The 27151-nt window shown below is 43.8% G+C and overlaps 1 protein-coding gene across 2 annotated transcripts in view; it reads left to right on the forward strand.

Moving 5' to 3' along the window:
- Positions 1-20977, forward strand: part of PINX1 (PIN2 (TERF1) interacting telomerase inhibitor 1) — a 75371-nt gene extending 54394 nt beyond the window's left edge. For both annotated transcript variants that reach the window (XM_004046635.4, XM_019032737.4), the window contains one exon: positions 20211-20977. In XM_004046635.4, coding sequence (XP_004046683.1) covers positions 20211-20735 — 525 coding nt within the window. In that variant the 3' untranslated portion in view covers positions 20736-20977. The remainder of the gene's footprint in view (positions 1-20210) is intronic.
- Positions 20978-27151: the final 6174 nt, after the last annotated feature.

The following is a 27151-nucleotide window of genomic DNA, read 5'->3' on the forward strand; positions in this document are numbered from 1 at the left end:
GAATAATTTTTTAAGATAACAAGGCATTTTGAATAGATGAAAATGTGAAAAATGAAGGATTATAAACCAAAGGCACTAGTGGATCCACATACAACCTGGATGTCCTCAGTGAGGAAAGTGACTGCCTCCCTTTTACTCACCGTGGTCTAGCTCTGCGCTCGCCACATAAACTCCCTTAATCTGGTAGTGATATACCCAGTCCAGAATCTTTTCAGGTAGCTAATCCTTCCATCTTTAATTTGATTTTGAGGGTAACAAACCTAAACACTTGTCTAGCTAAAGAGAAAAGAACTATTCTCGGTACACTATTTGTGTTCCGTTAGAGTGTGTAGTGTTTGTTCCTTACATGGAGTGGGGTGCTGTACACACGTATATGTAGGTATACATACACAAGCAACAGACCTCCACACACTGGGTACTTAAAAATCGGTCTTTCAACACAAGTTAGTTCAGTGTTGTGAAAAGCATTTGTATTTAAGATCTTTCTTATTTGAGTTTGGGGTTTAAGAACTTTTGTTCTAGAGGAAAAAACAGCTTCAACCCCAGCTTATTGTTCAAACTGTCCCAGTGGGATTGCTATAATAAGAACTAATTGTAATTAGTACAACAAATGTTTGTATAAGTGAGTGTTATCCTATTGCTTGAAGCTACCTGAAAGTGTTTTTTTATAGTAATTTAAATAAACATTTTCCTGTGCCTTAGGAGTGCTTTGTAATTCCAACTGTTTGTAATTAAGTCATTTGGATAATTTATCACGGAAGCATGATTGGATGGAGTCTAAGAATCTTGTCTTTTCGTAGACTGGTTCTAAAGTAAAGTATTAAAATAAGATTCTGATGGGTTAACTTGCTAGGCCAATCCTTCCATAGAATAATGCAAGAAGCAGCTTAAACTTAGCCTGAAGTTAGTAGGATTTCCTTAATAGCTGTAAGTGTAGTTCAGAATATCTCTTGATGCTTATCTGTCATTAAATTGTAATCTTATATAATTCCATTGGAACTACTTTGTAACAACCAGAAATTTCTGTTTAAAACACGATCTTGAACTAGCTTAAAACGTTATGGGAATTTTCTAAAAAGAAGTTTTTTTCCTTGGTAAGATTTAAATGATACGCTCTTTATGTTTATTAGGGATCAGAGTGCTGGTAGGTTTTTCTGTTTCTGAAGGTTCTGTTAATTCTTATCTGAAGCCACCTGAGCCTCTAGGAAGTTCACTCAGAGTTTGCATGTCTTGGAACAGCGGGCAGTCTCTGCCAAAGAGCACAAGGCTGAAATGCTTTAGTCTTTGATTTGTCATCTGTTGTTCTTTGACAAGTTTATCTTTTCTGCATCAAAAAGGCTTGCTTTAAGCAAAGTAGTAGCAGTAATGACATCCCCCCTCCAGTCACCTCTGTCCCCTAACTTTAGTCCAGGCTCCTTTAATTCACGTTCTGACTCTTAAAATCACATGGAGGTTTTAAATTTTACCTGACTGGTTTTGAAGCATTTTGTGGGCCTAAACTCCAAATAGCTTTTTAACAAGTGCTTAAACTTACTTTATGCCTTTCAGTAAACTAGGTTTTGTGAGGTTTATTTTTCTGCAAGCAGAAAAGCTAACCTAGGAAAGCTACTTTCCCTAAGTAAATCTGAACATTTCGTGTCAGCACCCTTTCTAAAAGGAACATAGCTTTTATAAGAAATTGTTGAGTAGACTTTGGGAATCAGTGCAGTTAGTTTTCTTTTATTTCTAGGTAGCGCTGAAACTTGTAAGTAGAGTATCAGCTTTAAAATAATTTATCCAATTCCGATTCCCAAATTGTTAAAGTTTTAGATTGGATTTGTGTGCCTGCTTACTTTGTGATCCTAAGGAAAGCCACTTATAAGTCTTCTAAAATGTATGATGTGCTTTATAAAGTAAAACAGTGATATTATTCATTTAGTTAAATCAGTCATTTCGTTTTAGATCAGCCTCCTCACTCTCATCCCCTGTGTCCTCCCTGCTATGGAGATCTGTGTGTTATTATACAGGCAGAAGCATGACTTTCACATTATTTTGTTTTTTAATGGACCTCAGATACTCTAAATTGGATTAATCATGATGCATGACACATTATCATCATTGGTCAGAGTTTATTTTAGACTCTTTATAGGGATTCTTACAAGGCTTTAACCACTGTTAGGCTCATACTGTGGAGGCACCTTCTTAACATTAGTGAATAAAATCAGCTGTCTTTGAGTTGAAGTTACACGTGATTCATAAACAGAGCCTACTTTCTAGTCATCTATGTCTTAAAATGTTAGGATCAGGCTTGAATTGACTCAGTGTCTTTATACAAGGCTATAGTCTTAGAATGACTCCCTTCAGGGTAATATCTCATTATTTCATAGTTCTAAGTAATAGTACTTTAATCATTTTCTTCCTATCTGTTTCCCTCTCCCCTCCAATTCCTTTTCCTACTTAACTCAGATGTTTTTCTTGCTACCCAGTAGCATTATTGCATGACAGATGATTAAATGGGTAAGGTATAATCCCTGTTCACAACCTCATCAGGAAGTCTGGGACATTCACAGTCAACTGGAGCAAAGGCCTTGAGTGCTGTGCCAGAGGACTGGGGGCATATGTGATGCAGCGCTGGATTCAGCTTGCAGAGATCAAGGAAGATAACCTTTGTATGTGTCTTGAAGGAGCAGCAACTGGCAGGTTCAGAGGCTTTCCAGAGAGAAAAAAAGACCATATCTGCAAAGACACGGGTTCTTGAAAGCACAGGTCCTTTTGGGGAACAACAAAATACTGATGGCTAGTCTGTAAGTGCTCCAGACACTTCTCCTTTCTGTGTTACTTTGAAACAAATCCATCCCAGAAATCACTGTTTCATCCACAGGTATTTTAGTACTTGAGTATTTATCTGTAAAGGTTAAGGGGTTCTTTTTTAAAATGTATAACTCCAGTGCCATTATACTCTATAAAAATTTATAGTAATTGCATACTATTAATAAGTGTTCAAAGCTCAATGTTCATAAATGTCATAAATTTGAGTTTTCTTTAGATTTTCATCGAATTAAGATTCAAATAAGGGTCACACGTAACAATTGGTTGATATATCTTTTAAATTTCTTGCAATCTGTGGAGTCTCCCTCCATATTTCTTTCTGTTCCTCTTTCATTTTTAGAATGAAATTTGGAATGTGTGTTTCCCCTTATTAGTAGATTACTCTGAGGAACAGTGCATATAGGAAAGACAGAATAAATATTTGTATCCTTTATTTAGCAATTTCCAAATGAGGAGGTGCTCTAGCATTCTCCAAAGATGACTGGAGGGTTTTCCTTTTTTTATTGCTCATGAATTGAAATGTTTGATGTTTCAGTGCGTTGCAGCTATTATCTTTATTGATGATCAAATTTTCCATTTCTACCCAATGGGAGTCTGGCTCCTGAGTACTTTTTTTAATCTGGACAGATCTCGCTTTGTTGCCCAGGTTGAAGGGCAGTGGCACCATCTCGGCTCACTGCAACCTCCGCCTCCTGGATTCAGGTGATTCTGCTGCCTCAGCCTCCTGAGTGGCTGGGATTACAGGCGTGAGCCACCACGCCCAGCTAATTTTTGTATTTTTAGTAGAGACGGGGTTTCACCATATTGGCCAGGTTGGTCTTGAACTCCCGACCTCAGATGATCCGCCTGCCTTGGCCTCCCAAAGTGCTAGGATTACAGGTGTGAGCCACTGCGCCTGGCCTCTGAGTACTTAAAAAAAAAAACAAAAAACTTTTTTTTTTTTATCGAGTATATTTAAAGCTGTACATGTTATGAGTTACATATATGTAGTGACATAGTTACCCATTTTCCCTTCATGGCAAGAGCAGGTGTAATCTCATTTAGTGAACCTCCTGACAGAGTACACTGTTATTAGCCACAGTCCCCACACCATACCTTAGATCTGAAGTGCAGAGAGCTAAGGTACAGCGTGGGGACCTACACACCTGCTACTTTGCATCCTTTGACCTACATCTCCCCATTTCCATCCCCCACCCTGCTCCAGTAACCACATTTTATCTTACTCTCTATTTCTATTCCATCTTATCAGTGAGATCATGCAATATTTTTCTTTCCTGTCTGGTTTATTTCACTTAGCATGGTGTCCTCTAGGTTCATCCATGTCGTGGCAAATGGCAGGATCTCCTGCTTTTTAAAGGCTGAGTAATATTCCACTGTATACATACATATACACCACAGTTTCTTTATCCATTCACCTGTGGACAGACACTTAGGATGTTTCCATGTCTTGGCTATTATGCAAACTGCTGCGGTGAACGTGGGAGTGCAGCCATCTTCACAAGGTGATTTGATTTGCTTTGGGTATATTTCCAGAAGAGGGGTTGCTGGGCCATACAGTAATTGTATTTTTAATTCCTTTGGGAACCTCCACACTGTTTTCTGTGAGGGTATGCCAATCTGCATTCCCATCAGCAGTGTACAGGGTTCCTGTTTCTCCACACTCTTGCCAACACTTATTATCTCTTATCTTTTTGATAATAACTCTCCTAATGGGTGTGGGATGATATCTCATGATGGTTCTGATTTACATTTCCTTGATGGTTAGTGATGTTGAGCATCTTTTGGTCATGTGTATGTCATCTTTTGAGAAATACCTGTCCAGCATGTTTGCCCATTTTTTAATCAGGTTATGTATTTTCTTGCTATTGAGTTGCATGAGTTCTTTTTAAGTTTCAGATATTAACTTTATATCAGACACATGGTCTACAAGTATTTTTCCCTAATTTGTAGGTTGCCTTTTCATTGTGTTGATTGTTTCCTCTGCTGTGCAGAAGCTTTTTAGTTTGATGTAGTCCTATTTACATATTTTTGCTTTGGTAGCCTGAGCTTTTGGTGTGATATCCACATTATTGCCAAAAGCAGTGTCAAGGAACTTTTCTCCTGTGTTTTCTTCTGGGAGTTTTATGGTTTTAGGTCTTATGTTTAGGTCTTTAATCCATTTTGAGTTGATTTTTGTATATGTGGTAAGATAAGGTCCAGTTTCATTTTTTTACATGAGAAACCCAGTTTTTCCAGCACCATTTATTAAGGAGACTATCCTTTCCCCATTGTGTCTTCTTCATGCTCTTGTCAAAAATTAGTTGACTGTAAATGTTTAAATTTATTTCAGTTCTCTAACCTGTTCCATTGGTCTGTGTGTCTGTTTTGTTGCCAGTACCATACTGTTTTAATTACTACAGCTTGTAGTATAATTTTAGATCAAGAAGTGTGGTGTCTCCAGCTTTGTTTTTCTCTCTCAGAATTACTTCAGTTATTCGAGGTCTTTTGTGGTTCCATGTGGATTTTAGGATTGTTTTTTCTATTTCTGTTAAGAATGCCATTGGTATTTTGGCAGATTACGTTGAATCTGTATATTGCTTTGGGTAATGTGGACATTTTAATAATATTCTTTTAATTCATAAGCATGGAATATCTTTCCATTTATCTGGTCCTTTTTCGTTCATCAGTATTTTATAGTTTTCAGTGTACAGGTCTTTTACCTCCTATGTTAAATTTATCCCTAAGTATTTTGATTTTTTTTTTTGATGCTACCATAAATGGGATTGTTTTCTTGATTTCTTTTTCAGCTAGGTTTTCATTTGTTTGGGATTTATCCTTGGCGTGCAAGGCTGGTTTAACTGTGTAAGTCAGTCAATGTAATGCATTATATTAACAGATGGAAAGACAAAACCACATGATCATCTCAGTCAACACAGAAAAAGCATTCAGCATCCTTTATTGGTAAAAACTCTCAACAATTTAGGTGCAGAAAGAAAATTTCTCAACAAAATAGAGGCCATTTATGAAAAACCCATAGTTAGTGTCATAACTGATCGGGGGAAGTGTGAAAGCTTTCCTTCTAAGATCTGGTTCAAGACAGGGATGTCCATTCTTGCCATTTCTGTTCAACATAGTACTGGAAGTACTATCAAGAACAGTCAGATGAGAAAAAGAAATAAAAGATCTCTGAATTGGAAAGAAAAAATTAAAATTATCTCGTTTGCAGATGACCTGATCCTATATGTAGAAAACCCCAAAGACTACCAGAAAACTGTTAGAACTAAATGAATGCAGTAAAGTTGCAGGATACATGATCAACATACAAAAATCTGTGGTATTTCTATACACAGATAATGACCTGAGTACTGTTGACATGACCCTAAGTGGTATTTAATAGCTTCCTTCCAATCTAGTGTAAGAGTTTCCAGGTCCACTGTGTACATTTTCTGCCCCACACTTGGAGTCGTCCCTTTCTCCCTGATTCCTTTCTTTGTGGTAAGTGATATTTAGCGACACAGTCTAGGCGTTGGGGTTGTTCATTTCTTCCTAGATTGGTCTTCATTTGTAGGCCTTGTTACGTGTATAAAACTATAATTTCTTTATGGTAAAATATATCCTGAGTTTATAGTCATATTGCCGGATTAGATTTAGGACCACAAGTACTTAACCCCACTCATCTTTTATCTTTACTTACCCACAGTAAGATTCCTGGAATCAACAGGTTCCAGAAATAAAAGCATTAAAATATCACAGTACTCATTTGCTTATTTCCCATCATACACACAGTAGTTACAGAGTAATGCCAATAACTTGATCATTTTAAAAAAAGAGAGAGAGAGATTCAGAGGGTTTGTTTTGGGTGTGTGGCAGTTCTTTTTGTCTTTATGTATTTCCTATTCAGTCTATACAGTTAAATTATTATGTTCTCAGTCATCTGGAATTTCTTTTTGTGTGGCTCTTCACCAGCTAGTTGCAGAGTCAAGTTTGTTTCATTTCACTTTTAGAAATTGCTTTTTTGAATTTGATTTTGTTATATGTCCATTGACTTCTGTGTTCCATATTTTATTCACTTCATTATTTTATACATTTATTCTTGGTTCTGTGGTTTGAACTTTGCACAGCCTTTAAGTGGAACCTGACGCCCAAGATCTTTCTTCACAGTGGTCATCTCACTGTCAGACTCTGCAGGGCTTGCTGCTTACACATAATCCTTTAAAAAATACGGCTAGATTGTAGGCAGTCTTAAAAGTAAACAAAGAAAATACATCCATACTTGGCATCATTTAGGATATGTTATTTCTCTGCTACCCTCCATTCCAAAATGGAAGAGTAATTTTTCTAAACCTAGGAACAGACATTCCCGTTTCAATCATGTGATAGCTGGGAAAGAGCTAACCTCTCCTCCCAGAGGCGCTCTGCAAGCTAGCGTCCATAGTGGGATGCTTGCCAGGCCCTCTTTTCACTTCCCTGCTATGCTTTTGTCATTTTTGCAGAAACTTACATGGGTAAAAGCCCACCCTCTTGGACAATCTGGGACAAAACAAAGATTTAACTATGAGATTTAACAAGAGAACTACTCATTTTATCCAGATAATGGAACTATCTGTTTAAATAGCCCTTTCAAAGTAAGTTCAGCAGAGCACTAATTTCATGGGATGCCGGTGGGTGTTTACCAAAAAGGGTTCCAGGATCAAATAAATGTGGGCCATTCTGAAGTTTAACAGCGGCCACGTGTCTCGGATGGTGATATGCATTATGAATCAAAGGGAGGAATAGCACAGGCTTGTTTCCCAAACTTACTTAGACCATGAATCCAGCCCAGTTTCTCATAAAACAACATGCTGGCATTGGAAAAGTGCTCCGTTAGAAAGTCAGGCTGCCGCTCACTTGAACCCTACAGGAGATACATGAGACAGAGAAATGTGTTAACCTATCCCACGGGGATACATTCAGCAAAGATCTGATTATGAGAGAACTTTACAGGACAAATGATTTGGTTTCATCGACAACAATTTGCAAAAACGAGAGGGATGTTCAGCCTGGAATATCAACTTAGCATGTTTATATTGATATTCCAGGTTGAATATCCCTAAATCAAAAATCCGAAACTCTTCTGGTCCTAAGCATTTCAAATAAGGGGTACTCAAACTGAACTTTCTTGAGTTCATTATCAATAACTGAGTCCATAACTAAGTTAAAATTTCCCTGCTTAGTCTAGGTTTTTTTCCAAGAGTTAGATTCACCCCCTCCCTATCACCCCCTCCCTAACCCAGCCCCCGAAGACCAGGGTTTCTGAAGAGTGTAATCCTTGGATTCACAGATGTTATTTGTTGCAGAACAAGGCAGCTCATCGATGCCGTTCGTCTGTATTTGGAGGAGTGTCCCGTAGCCTCCCTTGTTCTTTGCACTGTGAGGCAGATTGTCCCGTGTGAGCAAGTGTGTCCTGGCCCCAGGAGATTGCTGGGTGTGCAGATAGAGGCTTGCGTGCCTGTGGAAGTCACCCGCTCTGCAACCTGGACCCCGCAGTCTTTCCACAGAGCATCTGATAGCAGATCCATCCTGTGCTACGTGCCCAGGAGCCAGTCGCACAAGGCAGTGACGGGCAGGGTGCGAAGCAATGAAAGTGGTGGTTCATTCTAACCAGAACGGAAGTCCTTATAAAAACATCTCTCCTAGTTGCTGCAGTTCCAACAGAGATGCAAAATCCATGTGTTTAAAAAAAAAAAGGCAATTTTGGGGGGACCAAACCATTTTAAGATACATGAAGAACCTCTTCTCTTTCCTTTTCTCATTCTACACCCTGCCTACCTCACTCCCTGCAGTCCCCAAGCCACTCGCACACCCAGCCCCCCTTCAACTAGCTTCGTTCATTGCCAGCCATGGTGCTGTCTGCTCTGGAAAGTGGCAGGAAAAGCTGATAAGGTGCCGAGGACAGAATCTCTGGTCTTATCTCACTCTAGCACATGGTGCCGAGAGTGCATCCTTTTCCTGTCCTAGGACAAGAGACATAAACTGGCCATCTCCCGGCAGCAAGGACTTCAAACGGGGCTTGGGCCTGCCTCTGCTTTCTAGAGGAGCCAGAAAGGAGAAAGTGGGTCATGACTTTTTGAAAGTTGTTTTAGTACCAGTAAAAATTTATGTTGTCTTGTAGATCAGCAAACATAACTTCATAATAAGACACTCATAAAGAAGAAATGAGAAAGCAGTGAGGGTGAGGGCAGGGCCTGCCAACACACCCAAGGGTTGGAAGTCGCTGGGCTGTTCTGTTTGGTTAGAGCTTCACCAGGACACACGTTTGGCCTGAAAGGATTAGATTTGGCTTTTTGTTTGTTGACAGATGAAGCAAGTGGTTTTAAGAGCTTTTGTGATAGTAAGAAACTGACATACATATGGTCTAGTGCAGGAGAAGAGGAGGGAAATACTGGCTTATTTTTCCTTCTGTCCTTCTCTCTTGCCAGGAAAGCAGAAATAACATTCCTCCCCAGATTTTCCTTCTGTGACATCATGAAAACAGGAAGAAGGGGGACCTTTCTTTGGGTTGCAGTATGGGGGAAGGGTTGGCGGAGAAGGCAAAGCTCTGCGTCTCCAGCCGTAGTCTGAAGGGAGCAGGGTGGCGACTCTGGTGACAGGTCTGGGCAGCACCATCCCGTCCCTTGCTTCCCCTTCCTCTTGGTCCCTTCCTGACCTTACGACGCAGAGCTGGAAGAGTGGGCAGCCTGAGGTCATCATCAGCCGTTATGAGCCTCAAGAGGACCCAGTTAGCAACTTGAGGCGGGAGTTCAGTTTTGATTCTGTGTTACCATTTTTGGAAGAAATTGGTTGGCTGTACAATTCTGACAGCCAATTGTTGACATTCCAAAGGTTAATGACAGTGTTAAGAATTATATATATTATATAATGTTAAAGACCAATATTTATTTATTTATTTATTTTTTGAGAGGAGTCTCACTCTGTTACCCAGGCTGGAGTGCAGTGGCATGACTTCGGCTCACTGCAACTTCCGCTTCTCAGGTTCAAGAGATTCTCCTGTCTCAGCCTCCCAAGTAGCTGGGATTACAGGCTGCACCACCACACCCGGCTAATTTTTGTATTTTTAGTAGAGATGGGGTTTTGCCATGTTGGCCAGGCTGGTCTCGAACTCCTGACCTTAGGTTATCCGCCTGCCTTGGCCTCCCAAAGTGCTGGGATTACAGGTGTGAGCCAGCGCCCCCAGCCCAAGACCAATTTTATTCTCGAAAGCTTTTGCCTTCTCCTTTTACTGAGTGCTATGGACTTATCTAGGCTATAATGAATGCTAGAATTGTAATGGACCTTAAAAATGTAGCTGTTGATTTTCAAAGTGGATTCCATAGAGTTCTAGCATCCCCAGGGGCTTTTACAAGGGGATTCGAGGGGAGGGTTGGGACATGAGGTTTGGGTTGCCCCCACCCCGCTGCAGCCAAAGCTTCCTGAGATGTTGTACAGATTGGCCTTCTGTTTAAGATTGTGTTTGAAGAAAGTCATGTGAAAAAACTATGTTGATAAAAGTTACTGAGGAGCCTATTTCCCTGTCTTGCAAATGATTGCATTTGAGGCCTGGAAAGGCCGGTGACTTGTCCTAGATCACATGTTCTGTCAGTTGTGCTTCCAATCTTCTGACAGCCAGGTCATTGCCACTTCTACTATCTTAAATTGAGTACCCGTTTTCTGTCCTTTGCTAGCTGATATTTTATAGCAGTGCCACTCAAAGTATGGTCCATAGACAAGATAAAGACAGAAATTAAGAGTAAGCATTTAGAAGCTTTTCTAGTAGTTTGACAATAATTTAGGACTTGGGTTTTAGATATCTTTTTTAAAACTTCATTTTTCTGCTAACTTTTTTAACTTTATAAAAATCTTGCCCTGTAATCCTGTAATGGATTCAAAATTTTTAAAGGCAAAAAAAAAAAAAAAAAAAACCCCACAAAACAGACAGAACTAATCCTTTACCCCTGATAGTTTGAGAAGCAGCATGCTGGAGGGCATTGAATTTCTGGTGGTTGGGTGGGTTCAGAACTGCAAGCAATGCTTTGTTGCCAGCGAGGCAGGTCTTGCTGCAAGAACCTTTTTGGATTCTGAGCATGCAGGGAGACAGTCTTTCTTGTACTTTTTCACTTAAGTTTTCAATATATTTTTTGTTTATAAAATAAAAACTTATAGCTTGTGTAAAACAAGAGAAGTTATAGGATTATATATTTAATAGCAGTAACAATTTTTATTTTTTATGAGCTCCTTGGAATTACAGTCTCAGTGTAACTGGTTAGGGTTTTTCTTGAGTAGAATTGGCTTTGTAGTTGGTTTGTTGTTGTTTAGTTTTTGTCTATGCTAAAAATAAGTTGTGCTGGTATATTGCCTTTTTTTTATTGTGATAAGAACACTATCTGATGTATTATTTTATATCATTTACTTTTTTAACATGACTAATTTCGGAATTGTATTTATTCTTACTAATTTCGGTATCTTTTAAACATAGAGTGACTTTGCTTTGCCAAATTTACTCCTAAAAATATTTCTCAAATATTTTTATTTGCTACATTGATTTCTGGTGAAAGAAAGAGTATGTGAAAATATTAGCCTTATGTAGTTTACAAGAATTGAAAGAAGAGACTTTTTTTGTTAGTCAACTATATTCACCTAATTTACCTTTCTTTTATGAACAATCATGACTACTTAATTATTCCATGTAACTATGCATACCCTATTCCTAGTTTCAAAATAAATATTTTATTCTCTAAAAAGACCTTATTCGGCTGGGCATGGTGGCTCACGCCTGTAATCCCAGCACTTTGGGTGGCCGAGGTGGGTGGATCACCTGAGGTCGGGAGTTCGAGATCAGCCTCACCAACATGGAGAAACCCTGTCTCTACTAAAAATACAAAATTAGCTGGGCGTGGTGGCACATGCCTGTAATCCCAGCTACTCGGGAGGCTGAGGCAGGAGAATCACTTGAACCCTGGAGGCAGAGGTTGCGGTGAGCCGAGGTTGTGCCATTGCATTCTAGCCTGGGCAACAAGAGTGAAACTCCGTCTCAAGATAAAAAAAACACCTTATTCTTTTTAGAAATTAGAAGATTTTACATTTAATAGAATCTTCAAGAACTGCTGTGCTTTCTATAGTAAGGAGCCTGCATTTGAGTTGTCATGGTTCTTCAGCAATTTTCACCTCTTCCTGTGGAATAAAGATGGAAGAGACAGAACCCTCTGGAAGCTTCTGCTCTGTTCTGTGAGAGGCCAGTGCTGGGTCTCAGCTGTTTATCAAAGCTGTTTGTCCTGCCTCTGGAGAGCAGGGGAGAGAACCATTTGACCTGGAATTATAAAATGCAGTCAATTTGGATTATTTTTAGACATCATTCACAGAAGTTGAGGCCTGTGTCACATTGATCATCTCCAGCTCTGGAGGAGCCTCGTTTATCTTCCGTGGCCAGTGTGTCGGGAAAGGTTGTCACTGCAGCTTTCCGAGCCTGAGGGCCTTTCAGGGAGGCGGGAAGCCTGCTCCTCTTTCTCTTTCCTCTTTTTCCACAGAGGCTGGATGACTCTTGTCAGTGATCCTGATGTTGGTTACTTGAGAAGCTGTTGCCATAGAGAACCATCCTTTTAAAACATGTTTATGTCGCCTTTTCCTAACAAGTGGCAATCGGAATAGCTGGTTAGGCATATGGGAAAAAATAAAAATAAAAAGACATAAAATTAACAGCTCTGTTACCATTGGCCTTCATATGAGGAATTTGGCATTCTGTGTATTTCTCTACTAAAGTCCAGCCAAGCTATTCTCTCCCTTCTAGTTCGTATTATCTTCTCCAATGTCCGGTGTGTCTGAGTTTGTAACTTCCAAGCGGAGTTCTGATGCCTGATACTAGAAAGGTATCTCTGCATACTTACTGGGTTGCTGAGAGTGCTCTTGGATGTCACATCACTTTTTAAACAAATTTTTTCTTTACTGTCTTTTGCTACTCAAAAGCAGGCAGCAGTTAGCAGCCTCTCTGCTGCTTGCTGACACAGTTCAGAAAGGTAGGCATTCTGTCGCTGGCAGGAGACAGAGCTTGAGGACTTTGTCAAAGCCCAGCGTCCTCCAGTTCCATACATGTATATATGTACATGTGTATATATAAAGGTATATTGTGTGTGTGCACTTGAAAAGCACCTGCCACTTCCAGAAGTCAGCAGTATTGTATTAACAGTCACAGAGCCGATTTTATAATACATTTATTCAGTAAATATTTACTTAGCACCTATTGTATGTACTTGTATAATGAGAAAGAAAACAAATTTTCACAAGATTTTTACCAAGGAAATTCAAAACTTTAAGGACACTGGTATTTGAAATTCATGTAATTTTTACATGTCATAAAATAGTTTTTTGTTTCCTCCTAACCATTTAGAAATGGTAAAAAAAAAAAAAAAAAAAAAAAAAATCATTAAAAACTAGACCCACGGCCATAGTTCACCAGTCTCTGTTCTAGAGAGAACCCTCTGGAACCCCTGCAGAGTGGGCTTCTAATACATGCCACAGGTTCTTACACCTGTTTCACATGTGCACGCACACACAATTTCTGTGTTTTCCAATTGAGTTGCTGCATAATTCTCATTCTGTTATTATATCTTTGTTTTTTAATACCACTTCAAATCACAACTCTCTTCAGTCAATGGGGTTTTATATTTGTTTTTGACTCTTGTGATACCTGCTAATGCTAAAACTGATTGCGTCTCCCAGGCAAATTCCCCGAGGCTGCTCATTGCCGAGACTTGGTATGTTTAGCCTAATTCCAGATGTGAGCGATGAATGTCTTGAAAAATGTACAAGATTTCACACTTGAAAAGCTTTTTGTGAGTGTAAAAATAGCTGTTCGTCAATAAAACACTGGATGTTTTCAGTTACATGGAAACCACAAAGGAAAAGCATGAAACCACAGAGGTTCCATAGAGAGAAGAGCAGGGCCGCCCGCCATAGTGGCTCAGGGCAGGCTTTCCAACGAACGGCTGTGAATCACTGCCTAGCTCAGCCTTCAGTGGCAAACCCATTTCAATGACTCCCTAGAATCAGCTTGTCCAGGTTGTTTTCAGCTAAGATATAATGTAGGCTGTGCCTTCACAGCTTGCTACCAGAGGCTGCTGGTGGAACTTCCATCCCACTGCTGTTCTCCAAATGAGCTGCTTACCTTTGTATGTGATATGCCCGAGAACTCTCTTCTCTTTACCAAGAACAGTTCTCTTCTTTAGCAAGAACAGTTCAGTCTCTACTGGCATTGCTTGTGTTCAACTAATCCCACAAAAAGAACGTGGCAGTTCCCATACCACACAGTACCTTGCTTTTTTCCAACTGACTTATCCTCTCCAAGGCAACTATGGTAACATGTGGAATGATAGAGCAGAAGGAGAAATGGATGGATCACTGGACTGAGTTTCTATTTATTGCTAAGGGCCAGGAAGGAACTGGCTGACAGCAGACGACACTCAGATGTACTCTGCAGTAGTTAGAGAAGCAGTTTGCATCATGAGGCAAGGGAAGGTGCTATCTGATGAGAAGGGGGTGGTTTCATGTGGATGGGAGGAGTCTGCACTCAAAATGCTGATTCTCTTCTTACCCTCCCACGCCCCTTCTGGACATTAGACCTGCCTGATGTGCAGACAAGTTCGTGCTGACAAACACAAAGCATTTGGGGCCAGTGGGTGGTGGTGGGAGCTCTTCACAGCCTTGGTCCAGCTGGGTTTGGTGTCTTTGTGCCTTTGTTGAGCACTTACTGTACCTTGTTCCTCATTAGGGAGGTTGTGGATTGTATGAATACAAATGAAATATAAATGGCCCCTGTCCTCAAGAAACATGTTTCCTTGGGAAGATGCTAGCAAAGCAAATTAAACAAATACAGAAAATAGAAGCAACAAGTTGCTATTATGGGGAATAAACAAGAAAGGATGTTCACATGGGATTGGACTTGTGGAAGGAAGCAGTCACACACTTGATCTTCAAGAAAGTGATGCACGGGACTGTGTACAGGGTATGTGGAAGAACATTGTAGGCCAGCATAGGGAGTGACTGGGTCAGTTCATCCTGCCCCTTCTGTTGGAGGAGTTTAAAGTACACACACAGCTGACAGTGGGGTCTCCACAATCCCTTTGTTTTGAGGAGTCACGCAGAGTCACTTCATACCTGAAGGGATACATGAAGACATAATTTGTGTTTGTCAGAACTGCCCCACTGAAAAGTTTGGAAAAGGTACAGAATGTTCTGTCAAACCACTCACTTGCCAAGCTTTCTTAACTTTTCACAGACTAACCCAGCACAGGCTGATGACAGACAGGCTGTGGTGGCAGTGAGCATTTGTTCATCACAGGCAATAGCCATCAGGGCTCACAACCCCAGTTGCTAAATACATTACCCTTGAGCTCTGGGTGTCTACTTTGTTAACAAAGTTCATTGAAGGATTACTGTTGGAGCATGACCTCCGTGTCTTAATGTGGAAATCAGAAAGCTTCCATCATCCTGTCACTTAAGATCAGTAGTGATGTATGAGCAAGGCTGGCGAGCTGAAAGACTTGCCTTTGAAGCCCATTCCCTGGACTGGCGTGTTGATCGTAAGTAGGGGGATTCTGTAGTAAGGTGCACCTGCTCCTGGCACTTCACTAAGGTCTCTGTGCAAACTGCTTCATTTCCTTGCCCCAAAAGATTCTTTTGAGAATAACGGAGAATCCTCTCTATTTGGGCATTGTACTAATAATCCATCTCAGTATACATGTTTGAATGACACAAGAGCAAACTCCTCCATGAGCCCAGAGGAGCTTGCGCAGATACTCATGTAGCTGCAGAGTCTCCAGATGGAGGAACCTAAAAGAAGCAGAACAGACTCTAATTCTGTAGACATCTGAGAAGAGTTGATACGTGTAGCTTCAGGCATCTTTCAGGGACCGGAGAGGACTGTGGTGTATTGTAATTGATACCCGCAGGGACTCTCTGCAGGGTCAGCTTGCCTTTGTGCCCACTCTTTGTTTTTTCCTCAGTGGTAATTCGGAATTGCCAGAGATGGCGTTAAGATTCTCCAGCTCTAATCGTGACGCACAGTGTACGCCCATGAACCACCTGAATTGACCTGTTGCTGATGAGGAAACTGAGTCAGAGAACCACAGCAGCCACCTTTCCATATTGGCAGTGTCCAGGCGGAAGCTGTCCAGCATCTGCCCAAGAGAGCTTCTTGCCTGGGTGGAAGGTTTGGACTTGGGTTTCACTCTGTGCTTTAAAACAGTCAAACTTTTTCAAGTGAATGTACATGCTAGTTTGATAAATTATAAAACTCTTTTAAGCCTGGCTTCAGGCTGTTTTTTATTTATATGAATTGCAAACCAAAATGATGTAGTTTTTTTCTCTTTTGAAAGTACTATTTCTGTGGATATTTTTTCTGCATCAGTCAACTTAGGTGAGTGTAGACCTTAGTCTCTGAATTATGTGGTCAATTGATACATACTTTAGTTTTGGGGTGGCTTCTGAAGAGAGAGGAAAGGTGACAAGGCAGTCCATGAGGTGGGAGCTAGGAGTCGGGGTCCTGTGGTACAGGGAGCAAGGGCTTTGCACCTGGCAGCCTTAGGGCTGTCTCTCTCCTGCTGTGTTCCAGCTGTGAGACCTTCTGCGGATTAAGTGCTAGGAGTCTCACTCTTTGCCTGTGTGATGTGGAGAGGACGCCTCTCCTCAGGTTGCCGCAAGAGTTGGCTGAGATGCCACTTGATGTGAAGTGCCTGGCACGGTGGTGATAGCTGCCTTCCTCAGGACACCCAGGCCTGATCACTTTGGGTGAAGCTTCCTCACGTGATTGAGCAGGGTGATCCCATGGGCCTGGCTTTAAACTCTCAGGGCTCTGTGAACTGGGGAACAGGTGCTCCAGAGTCATCTCAGTTCAAAGCCACAAGTACTTATTGATTGGGTAGAAATTAAGTCCCACTTACCATTTGGGAAAGTCAGTCATCAAATGTTTTTGACACATGTGATGCACTCATTAGCGCTGAAAGAAGGGAGAGGACTGTGAGGCTTGCTGTGAACAGACTAGGCCAGTCCTGCTTATTTTATTAGGTTGGTGCAAAAGTAATCACGGTTTTTGCCATTAGCGGCAAAAACCTCCTTTAGCTGAACAGCAAGCATTGGAATTTGAAAAAGAGAGAGAGACATTTCCCGAATCCCTGAGCTTAAATCACATTTGGCAAGATGATTAACCATATTTCTTGGTAGTATTTTATATGGAACCAGAAGTTTTCAAGTTACTCTTAAATTTGTTTCATTAGGTTTTGGCACACAGTTAGCAAACAGACATTCTCAACGTTTATGAAGCAGTGAACGTCGCATTTAAATTTTTTTTATTTTTTGAGGTTGTATTGTGTGTTTAATGGAAATGTGGGAAATTGCAAGTTATTGTCATTTCAAAATGCTTAAAAGTAACTTGTTTTCTCAATACTTGTTTACTTTGATAGAGACCAGATGTAAAAGCATTAGTTTTCTTGAAAAGATGTATATATTTTTATGTGATGCCATGGTCAAGAATGCAGAAGCAGGATTAGAATCTCTGCAGTGAAACTGAGTCTCCGACTTTGGTGTATAAAAGATGAGTCCTGGCCGTTGCTCCTGCAGGAGTCAGATTTTCAATGTATTTTTCCTTTGAGTCCATGGTCTTGTAAAATAGGCACGTTTCTGTGATGTGGGAGGGTGGCTACCCCCGCATTAAGCAGCTCTCTCTAGCCAGTCATTGTGTGGCCAGCACTTTGCTGGGAAGAAGTAAGACTTGGGTGCTGGCCCCTCTCTAGCCTGTCTCCATGCCCTGCCAAGCCTGTGCAGTGACCCGTGCCTATTAAACTTACATCCCAGAAGTTGATGATGAGCATACTTACTTTCTGGAGTTACGAAGACCCGCTGAATTCAACAAGTGACTCAAAAATGGTCTTGTATTTCCTGATAATAAAAAATGTGATTAATACCAGCAATTAGTTCCGGTGATTAAAATCAGGAATTCACAAGGTAATAAATAGATAAGCAAGGTAAGGAGTCATAGGATTCGACTCAGATCTGAGTTCCAGCCTCAAAAATACATTCCAAAAGAGTGGCCCACAGACTGCAGGCTCCTGTAGTGCTGTGCAACTGTCAGTGAGACTTCTGTTGCATAAACGAGCCAGCCGTCGTCACCGAGTCTGTCTCTGTGTGGCTGTGAGGGTGCCTGGTCACCGAGCCTGTCTCTGTGTGGCTGTGAGGGTGCCGTCGTCACCGAGTCTGTCTCTGTGTGGCTGTGAGGGTGCCTGGTCACCGAGCCTGTCTCTGTGTGGCTGTGAGGGTGCCTGGTCACCGAGCCTGTCTCTGTGTGGCTGTGAGGGTGCCTGGTCACCGAGCCTGTCTCTGTGTGGCTGTGAGGGTGCCTGGTCACCGAGCCTGTCTCTTTGTGGCTGTGAGGGTGCCTGGTCACCGAGCCTGTCTCTGTGTGGCTGTGAGGATGCCTGGTCACCGAGCCTGTCTCTGTGGCTGTGAGGGTGCCTGGTCACCGAGCCTGTCTCTGTGGCTGTGAGGGTGCCCGTCTGTGGGAGGCAGGATCTTTCTTGTTCATGAGCCTGGGATTGGCTCGTGCCGGGAGGGCCTTGAGAAGATCCTTCACTCTGCTGTGCAGCATTTCAGCTCTTTTTCAACATTTGAAGAACAAAAAGACAAATCTCCTGGGGCAGATATTTTTTTATTTTTCTCAAAATCACCCTATGGAATTCCAGCACAAATTGAATAGTAATAGATAAAATTAAAACTTCTTCCCAAAACTCAGTTGATTTATTCTTCATGTTCTGCCCATTTTGAAATTCCAGAATTGACCACATGATTTTTTTTTAATGTACCCCTTGGTGAAAGCTGTCTGAGGCACTTGCCACTGAAGGCCCAATTGTCCATTGATACATCATAATATCGATTCTGCTGGAACTGCAACTGGGATGTTATCTTGGATTCCACTGAGGTGGCTTTTGAGGACCACTGTGTCGAGACTATACAGGGTCTGTTTATAGATGGTTTGTAATTCAGTTACCTGCACAAGCAGAACCTTGCCAGCCAAGTTTAGGATCATTAGGAGAATCCTGATTTGGAGATTTCTTTATTCAGGAGCCGTTTCCCACCCTCCCATCATGAAAGCGTAGAACACCCAGCCTCTTCTTGTGAGATAAATGAGTATGAAGGAAGAAGTTGGGTGACTATGAAAACCTAAGTTTAGCATGATTGCTTAATGACTTATTTCCAGAGTCTCTGTGGGCAGAGTTGCTGCAGACATTGATTTGACTTCGAGCATATTCCTTATAGTCTTCAACCCGAAGGCACTTCCTGCCTCACAGGCACGCCTCCTCACCTTACTGCCAGCCTCAACCCAAATGGCGATTCCAGCATTTCATTCTTTATCCCAGCCTCTCTCCTTAGGAATTTTCTCTCGCTTCTCAAGCTTTACAGCAAAATGTACTTTTAGATATATACATTTTTCACATTTTTTCTTATAGCAGATATTACCTGACAATGCGATATACTCATTTAAAATTAAAATCCTAATCCCAGCTGTTATGTGTGAGTAACTCACATTTAAAAACAGCCCAAACACAGTCCCGAGTATCCAGTTTTTGTTAGGGAAGGAGGGGGCATTTCCCTACTCCCCACCCCCAGCTGAGGGAAAGAAGCCCCCAAGCTGGCCCGTTCGTTCAGGGAGGAGGCTGAGACACACGGAGTCTCCACTCTGCCCTCCCTTCAGGAGCAGCTGCCAGAGCGGCCACGCTCCACCTTTTGGGGAGAAAGGGTGCCCCCGGCAAGCCAGGTTCCGGGGTGGAATGCGGCTCCTGTCCTCATGGAAGGTTAACCTATCCAGGTGGCGTCTAAGTGTCTAGATCAACACAGAGGCCCATGTAACCCATAATGAAGGTGAAATCGGTGTCTAACAAAATCACCAAGCTCTGGAACACCAGTGTCCCTGTTTCTGATGGGAGATTCTGGGAGCTTAGTCACCACAACACTTGTTTCTAGGGAGACGTTTACTCAGAATTCCTTCGAGGCGGCTTGCCTGTTCCCTTCTGACATTAGCTTCTGCCTGTCATCTACCACCCCACCTAGTACCCAGCCGGAGTGTGTGGCCGCCTTGCTCCGGGCCTGCAGTTCAGGCCAACCAGAAGGGAGAGAGCCCAAAGGGAGCATGTCACTCAGCCTTGTCTCCTAAGTGCTGGGTGTGGGCGCCGGGTGTGAGCGCCGGGTGTGAGCGCCGGGTGTGAGCGCCGGGTGTGAGTGCCGGGTGTGAGCGCCGGGTGTGGGTGCTGGGTGTGGGCGCCGGGTGTGGGTGCCGGGTGTGAGCGCCGGGTGTGGGTGCCTCCTGGGTGCGGTGAGGGATGAACAGTTGATGCTTACCTGCCTTTTAACTCTTCTGCCCACCATAGGGCGATGCCAGTCCCTCCACTCCAGATGAGAATGAAACCACAACAACCAGCGCCTTCACCATCCAGGAGTACTTTGCCAAGCGGATGGCAGCACTGAAAAACAAGCCCCAGGTTCCAGTTCCAGGGTCTGACATTTCCGAGACGCAGGTGGAACGTAAAAGGGAGAAGAAAAGAAATAAAGAGGCCACAGGTAAAGATGTGGAAAGTTACCTCCAGCCTAAGGCCAAGAGGCACATGGAGGGAAAGCCCGAGAGGGCCGAGGCCCAGGAGCGAGTGGCCAAGAAGAAGAGCACGCCAGCAGAAGAGCAGCTCAGAGGCCCCTGCTGGGACCAGAGTTCCAAGGCCTCTGCTCAGGATGCAGGGGACCATGTGCAGCCGCCTGAGGGCCGGGACTTCACCCTGAAGCCCAAAAAGAGGAGAGGGAAGAAAAAGCTGCAAAAACCAGTAGAGATAGCAGAGGACGCTACACTAGAAGAAACACTAGTGAAAAAGAAGAAGAAGAAGAAGAAGAAAGATTCCAAATGAATCCTTCCCATCCGGGGCCTTCCGACCACTCAGCTGTCATGGCACTGCGAGGGCAGACACCTCTGGCCTGAATTCACAGCAGAGTTCACCCCAGAGCGCCTGGGCGCATCTTGTGGCATGCCCGTGGGCTGCCGAGTCCTGCCCTCTCGCCACATTTCCCCCAAGTTACATTCCCAGGAGGACCTTTTTAATGTTCTAAATCGTGGCTCTCAGACACAAATAAATTTTTTTGTAAACTCTGAGCCCTTCAGCAGGAGAGTTTAATTATAATCATTACAAATACATGCATTCATGTAAGTGTGCACACGTGTGTGTGCATGCGCGCATCTGTGTGTGTGTGTGTGTGTGTCACTATCTCCGTTTGCTCTCAGTTCCCTTCAATAACAATGAATGGTGCTTTCTTCTGAAAGACTCAGCCTAATTAAAGGATTAAGAGGCAATAGCTTGGATTCAGATTGTTCTTTTTGTTCTATAGCCAACCAACATTTTGCCAAGTAGAAATTATATGATTACATTCCCAAATCAGAGAGGTTTTTTGTTGTGTTTTGGTTTTGATGGGGAAACGCGTTAACGCCCTCCCCTGCACTAAGCAGTGGCAGCCGACTGTTCTGAGTGCTTCCCCCGCCTCTGCCAAGCTTCAGCAGTGGACAGACTCAGGGCCAATGTCATCTCTCCGCTCTCACAGGAGGACTCTTGCCGTTCCTGTGCCAAGTGTGGGTACTGTCATGTGTTTCCTTTTGGGGGTCCTTCAGAACAAATCACCTAATACTGATTTATCTGTTACATGGCTGTAAATAGTGACTTATTTGTCACGATCAGGAGGTCCTCAGAAAGCTTAAGAAACTGAGAGGCTAAGGCCGTGAAATTAAAGTCAGTCTTTGGATTGGGACTGCCTTATGAAAGTCCTTAGAGCAAAAGTCACCTTTCAGCCCTGCTCCCAGCAGTGGTGTCACAGCACCATGCTTGTGCCGCCCTCACCCTCCGCGCCTTGGCCCGTCTCCCTGTGTGCCAGCCGAACTCTCCCTGTGGGTTCACTCGGATGCCTGTAGACACTTCACACCATCCCTGGGACACAGGAGAAGAAAACGCTCAGCTGAGGTTCTGGAGTCTGGCCCTGCCACCTTCCCAGCCCTGTGTCTGCCGTTCTGCCCTCTGCGCCGCCTTCATCTCCTCCTGCTATTCCTCTTCATCCGCGTACGTGTTTATTCCCTCTTTCTCACGCTCCCCTCCTAGTTCCCAGTTTCCCTGCACCCCCTTTCCCCACGTCCCCATGTCCCCAGCCTACCATGGAGGCCTTGAGGCTGCCTGGCCCTGCTTCAGGCAAACCTGGCTGAGGCCCAGGCGGTGTGTTGTCCTCCATTTGATATAGAGATTGTGGCCGGTGACAGGAACTCAAACTTGCCGCCAATTCGGTGACCTTTTCCCCTTGATTTTAACTCTCAAGGTCACACATTAGATAGGAAGTATGGTCCCGAGATTCTTGAAATGTAGAGAAAATACATGAAGGACATTTGGGTGTAGTCTCTAAGGATGCTGCGCAGTGCTATTTGTTTGAAAAGACACACACACACACACACACACACACACACACACACACACACACAGAGAGAGAGAAGAGTCTTATGAATATAGAGCCTGATGACTCGTCTCTGAGTTTTTCATGTCCCCCCGAGTTTAGAATCCCAGGCTAATAGAGCCTCAGCGGTTTCTGAAGTCACTTTCTCCACAGAGGGCACATGCCCAGGTTCTCTCTGCCTGTCCCATCTTGCCTGTGAAACAGAGATCCAGAAAGAAGTGGAATGCATGGAACCTAAGGGGAGCTAACTTTCAAAAATAAATAGATGCTGATTGGTTGTTTTTTTTGGCCTTTTGTTTTAACTTCCTTTACCAGTAAAAATGAGAGCCGGGAGAATATACCAAAATGTGTGCAGGCGCATTTAGGAGGCAGGTGGAATGCATTTAGGCCAGACATGGGTGCAGGGGCTGGGTGGGAAGACCAGAGGAGGGAGGTGCAGAAGGGAGCTGGTAGTTCCTGGAGTTAGGAATTCCAAGGCAGCTAGACTGGAAGATTGTTCACATGCAACTGTTGGTTTTTCTTCTTTTTTTTTTTTCAGAGATAGGGTCTCTTTCTGTTGCCCAGGCTGGAATGCAGAGGCCTGGTCAAAGCTCACTGCAGCTTCGAACTCCTGGGCTCAAGCAGTTGTCCTGTCTCAGCCTCCCCAGCAGCTGGGACTGCAGGCATGTGCCACCACACCTGGCTAATGTTTTTATTTTTTCTAGAGACACGGTCTTGCTATGTGCCCAGGCTGGTATTGAACTCCTGGCCTCAAGTGATCCTCCCGCCTTGGCTTCCCTAAGTGCTGGGATTACAGGTGTGAGCCACTACACCTGGCCCACATGCAACTTTTACTGAGAGAATGTAGAATGTGGTGATGACTGTTTTCATAGGCTGGAGAAAGGCCTCCTGAATATTTTGTTTGTTTTTTTTGTTTGTTTTTGTTTTTGTTTTTGTTTTTAGGAGAGGGAGTTTCGTTCTATCACCCAGGAGGGAGTGCAGTGGTGTGACCTCAGCTCACTGCAACCTCCGCCTTCTGGATTCAAGTGATTCTCCTGCCTCAGCCTCCTGAGTAGCTGGGATTACAGGCATGGGCCACCACACCTGGCTAATTTTTGTATTCTTAGTAGAGATGGGGTTCTGCCATGTTGCCTAGGCTGGTCTCAAACTCCTGAGCTCAAAGTGATCTGCCCACCTCAGGCTCCCAAAGTCCTGGGATTACAGGTGTGAGCCACTGCTCCTGGCCCCTCCTGAATTATTGTAATAATTGAGTGGGCAGCCGGAGAATGAGTCACATGCTCAGCAAAGAGCAGATTTGTTCCAAAGGAGGTGGAGACTCTCTTTTCTCTAGATACCCTCAGCTTTCATTTTTCTGTGTCTGTTTTTCAGTCCACTTGGTTTTCTGGATCTAAGTGGAAATTAGAACAACAAGACAAATACTCTGCATTTTATGCTTGATACTTTAAAAATGAGTAGCATATGATCCCTGTTTTTCTTTGAATTATTTCACCGGGTAAAAATACTTTAATTTTAGTATTATTCAGTGCTTTCCTTGGTTCTTTCCGTTTAAAGAGGAAAAGTAGGCTCCCAAGAAAATATTTGTCCACTGAAGAGACTCTTCTGTGTTGTCCTGCAGCAACCTTCTCTCCTTTTCTGTTAATTTTAATGGATGATTATTATTATTGTATGAGGTCTTGGATGCCTGGCCTTATTCCAAATACTTCAAATAAGCCAACTCATTTAGTCCTCAAACAACCCAGGAGGTAACCATTATCATCATTCCCCTTTTACGGAAGCGCCTCGCAGCCTTTTATTTTATTTATTTATTATTATTATTATGTTTTTTTTTGAGATGGAGTCTCGCCCTGTCACCCAGGCTGGAGTGAAGTGGTGCGATCTTGGCTCACTGCAACCTCCACCTCCCAGGTTCAAGTGATTCTCCTGCCTCAGCCTCCCAAGTATCTGGGACTACACATGTGCACCACCACGCCCAGCTAATTTTTGTATTTTTAATAGAGACAGGGTTTCGCCACGTTGGCCAAGCTGGTCTCAAACTCCTGACCTCAGATGACCTGCCCGCCTCAGCCTCCCAAAGTGCTGGGATTACAGGCGTGAGCCACTGCACCCGGCTCTCAGCCTTTTTATAACTAGACTGATGCTGTTCCTAGAGGCCCCGCGATGCCCCAGCCCGCTGTCTACCGTAGTCACAAACCCGCGCCCCTTTTCCTCCATCCTTGCCACAGCCCGTTCCACCTGCAAGCCTCCCTATTGCAGATGCTCTTCATTGTTACTCTTAACTGGGAATGGATTTGAAAGCAGCAGGCAAACTGCAGTTTCACAATTAATTTGAGTTATGATTCGGATGAGCTATAGAAAATACTTTTGAGTTATGCTGCACATTAGACATTCTCAGTGGATTTTCTTTTCCAACTTGGTCAAGAGGTGGGTGGGAAATTGGGTGAGTTGGTTTCTTAAACCCTGTTTGCAAGTCTGAAAAAGAATGTTTTCAACTTGTAGAAAATACTGATGCTTTTGAGAGATGAAATCCCAGTGAGCATCTCTTTCCTAGCGGAGGTCATCCCTCTGCCTCCCTCCTCCACCTGTTCACTGACTGGCAGGCACACGCTGAGACCTGTTTATTAAGAAACAGCATCAGAGAAGGCTTTCGGCACAGTCTGTCTGAGTGATCTCAGCCCTTGGATCAGCAGGCAGCAGCTGTACGTTGATTGGAGTAAGAACCTCCTCGTCACCGCCCTGTTTATCTCGCTGGTTCTGCAGCTGCTGCGTTTCGGAGCCTGTTGTGCCGGCAGGCAGGGCAGGAGGTCAGGTCGGGTGCTCGGTGTGTGATTTTATAGTGCTTGGTTGTTAATGAGCAAATTAGTACCGTGTCCTAGTAAAGTCGATGACTAAACTCCTTGCATAAAAGTGTCCGATCTATTTAGGAAATACTGAATATACTGCAATGACATACACAAAGCCTTCATGGAACCAGTAAAAGGGAGGAATAAGCCAGACAAAGATGGCAGGTAAAGAAGGGTGGGTGGGGCCGGGCCTCGCCTGCTGTGGACGAGTGGGTCGGGGGCTGGTGCAGGGTGCGTGAGGCGCACTTCCTCCCACCTCAGCTGCCTGTTGTGCAGGCATTAGCAGTGAACTTTTAAGGAAAGCAGCAGTGAAGTCTTTAGCTAGGGGGGAGAATTTTGTAATCAGTTATAGCTGAAATTTTCTGTTTGTATGTTCTGTGTTGAGTTTCCTTAGAAAAAGGTGCGTGGGTGCTGAAAGCAGTTATTTGTTCTGAAAACATTTATTGAACACCGACTCTGGGCTCCAGGCCAGTTGACAGCGGAGTGACTGACGCATTACAGAGCCTACCCACTTTCAAGTTCTACAAATGTGTGTCATTTAGAAGGTACCGCCGTGTCCTGGATTCATCTCAGTACATTTATGCCCGGGACGCAGCCTCCTCCACCGTGGCTAGCAAGTGTCCTCTCCCCTTTGGCATTCATGGATGAGCTGTGAGAAGCTCTTTGCCAGCTCATTTGACTTGAACCTGAGGAGGAACTGTCTACACTTAACAACATTTCTAACTCTGTGATAAATTCGCCAAATTATAGTATGTGCCTTCCTCCACATAGAATGCATTAGAAATGTGTTTTGCCTACGTGGAATGGCTCTTAACAGGTCAGTCTGAAGATAAAGCCCAGCTTCCTCCCTCCTCTCCTCTCTCCAGAGGATCTACTGAGTGTGCAGATGGGGTGCACAGAGATGGGAGAGGAGAGGTGGCCTCCAGGTAGCCTCCACCCACTAACTGGGGATGCCCCTTGAACCTGGATGGAACAAAAACAGGTATCAACACACGTTTGTTACATGGAAAACTGCTGAAGGCAAACTCCGACTCCGGCCTTCAAACCTTAGAGAATCAAGGTCTTGAGCAATCTAGAGTGACCCCAGCACCTTGACGGAAGGAAGCACCCTCATCTTCACCTTTGTGAGGTGCGTCGCTGCCCCGGTGAGTAACTGCATCTCAGACCGTTTAGTCTCCTTCTCCAACTATGTCGACTCCATGCAACTCCTAAGCCTCCGCCTTTTCTGAATACTCCTTGGCTCTTCCTCCTTCTGCGGTCAGCTAAGTGTGGGAAGATGGGACACCCTTGAGTGTTTCTGAGCCGTGGGTTCTGTCCTGTCACTATCCATTTTCTGTATACATCTGCATGGCCGGCGTTTTTGCTGCTTTCTGTGTGATTCTCAGGTCAGCATCTCTGTCCCCACCAGTCTCAAGCTTTCGTCCTGCGTCTCCAGCCGACCGTCCAGAGGGCCTATCACATTCAGTGGGTCTAAGTGGAACCCATCCTCTCCAGGCTGCCTCCTGTCCCCCATTATTATTATGGGCACCCCATGCTCTCGTTCAGTCTCACCCCAACATCAAGAGGCGTTATCAGCAGTCCAACCTAATCAAGTGTCTGCCACCACTGTACACTAGGTAGGTTCTCACCTTCAGGAAGCTCCCCGCTCGACACCCCTCTGTCTGACCCCTATCTGGACAGTGCTGCACTGCACCTCCCATCGTTCCCTCGGTAATGCCGCTCCCCCGGACCTGCACTCCCGGCTCTGCCTCCTGCCCGCAGTCCCGCCCCTAGTGCATATCTGTGGCTCCGACCAGGCTTCCCTTCTCCACCCACTGGCTTCAAGACCCGCCACGGGTGTCTTCCACTTCTCCAGCCTGTCCTGATCCGGCCCGCAGAAGCAATCTCTCCATTTTCTGAATTTTCACAGCGTTCTCTGTGCTTATCAAAGTCTACTTGTGTTTTGGGGTATGTCACTTTCCCCATTCAACCCTAGGACCTCTGAAGGGAACCTTCATGTT

Source organism: Gorilla gorilla, chromosome 7 (genome assembly GCF_029281585.2).
Source record: "Gorilla gorilla gorilla isolate KB3781 chromosome 7, NHGRI_mGorGor1-v2.1_pri, whole genome shotgun sequence".
NCBI classification, from domain to species: Eukaryota; Metazoa; Chordata; class Mammalia; order Primates; family Hominidae; genus Gorilla; species Gorilla gorilla.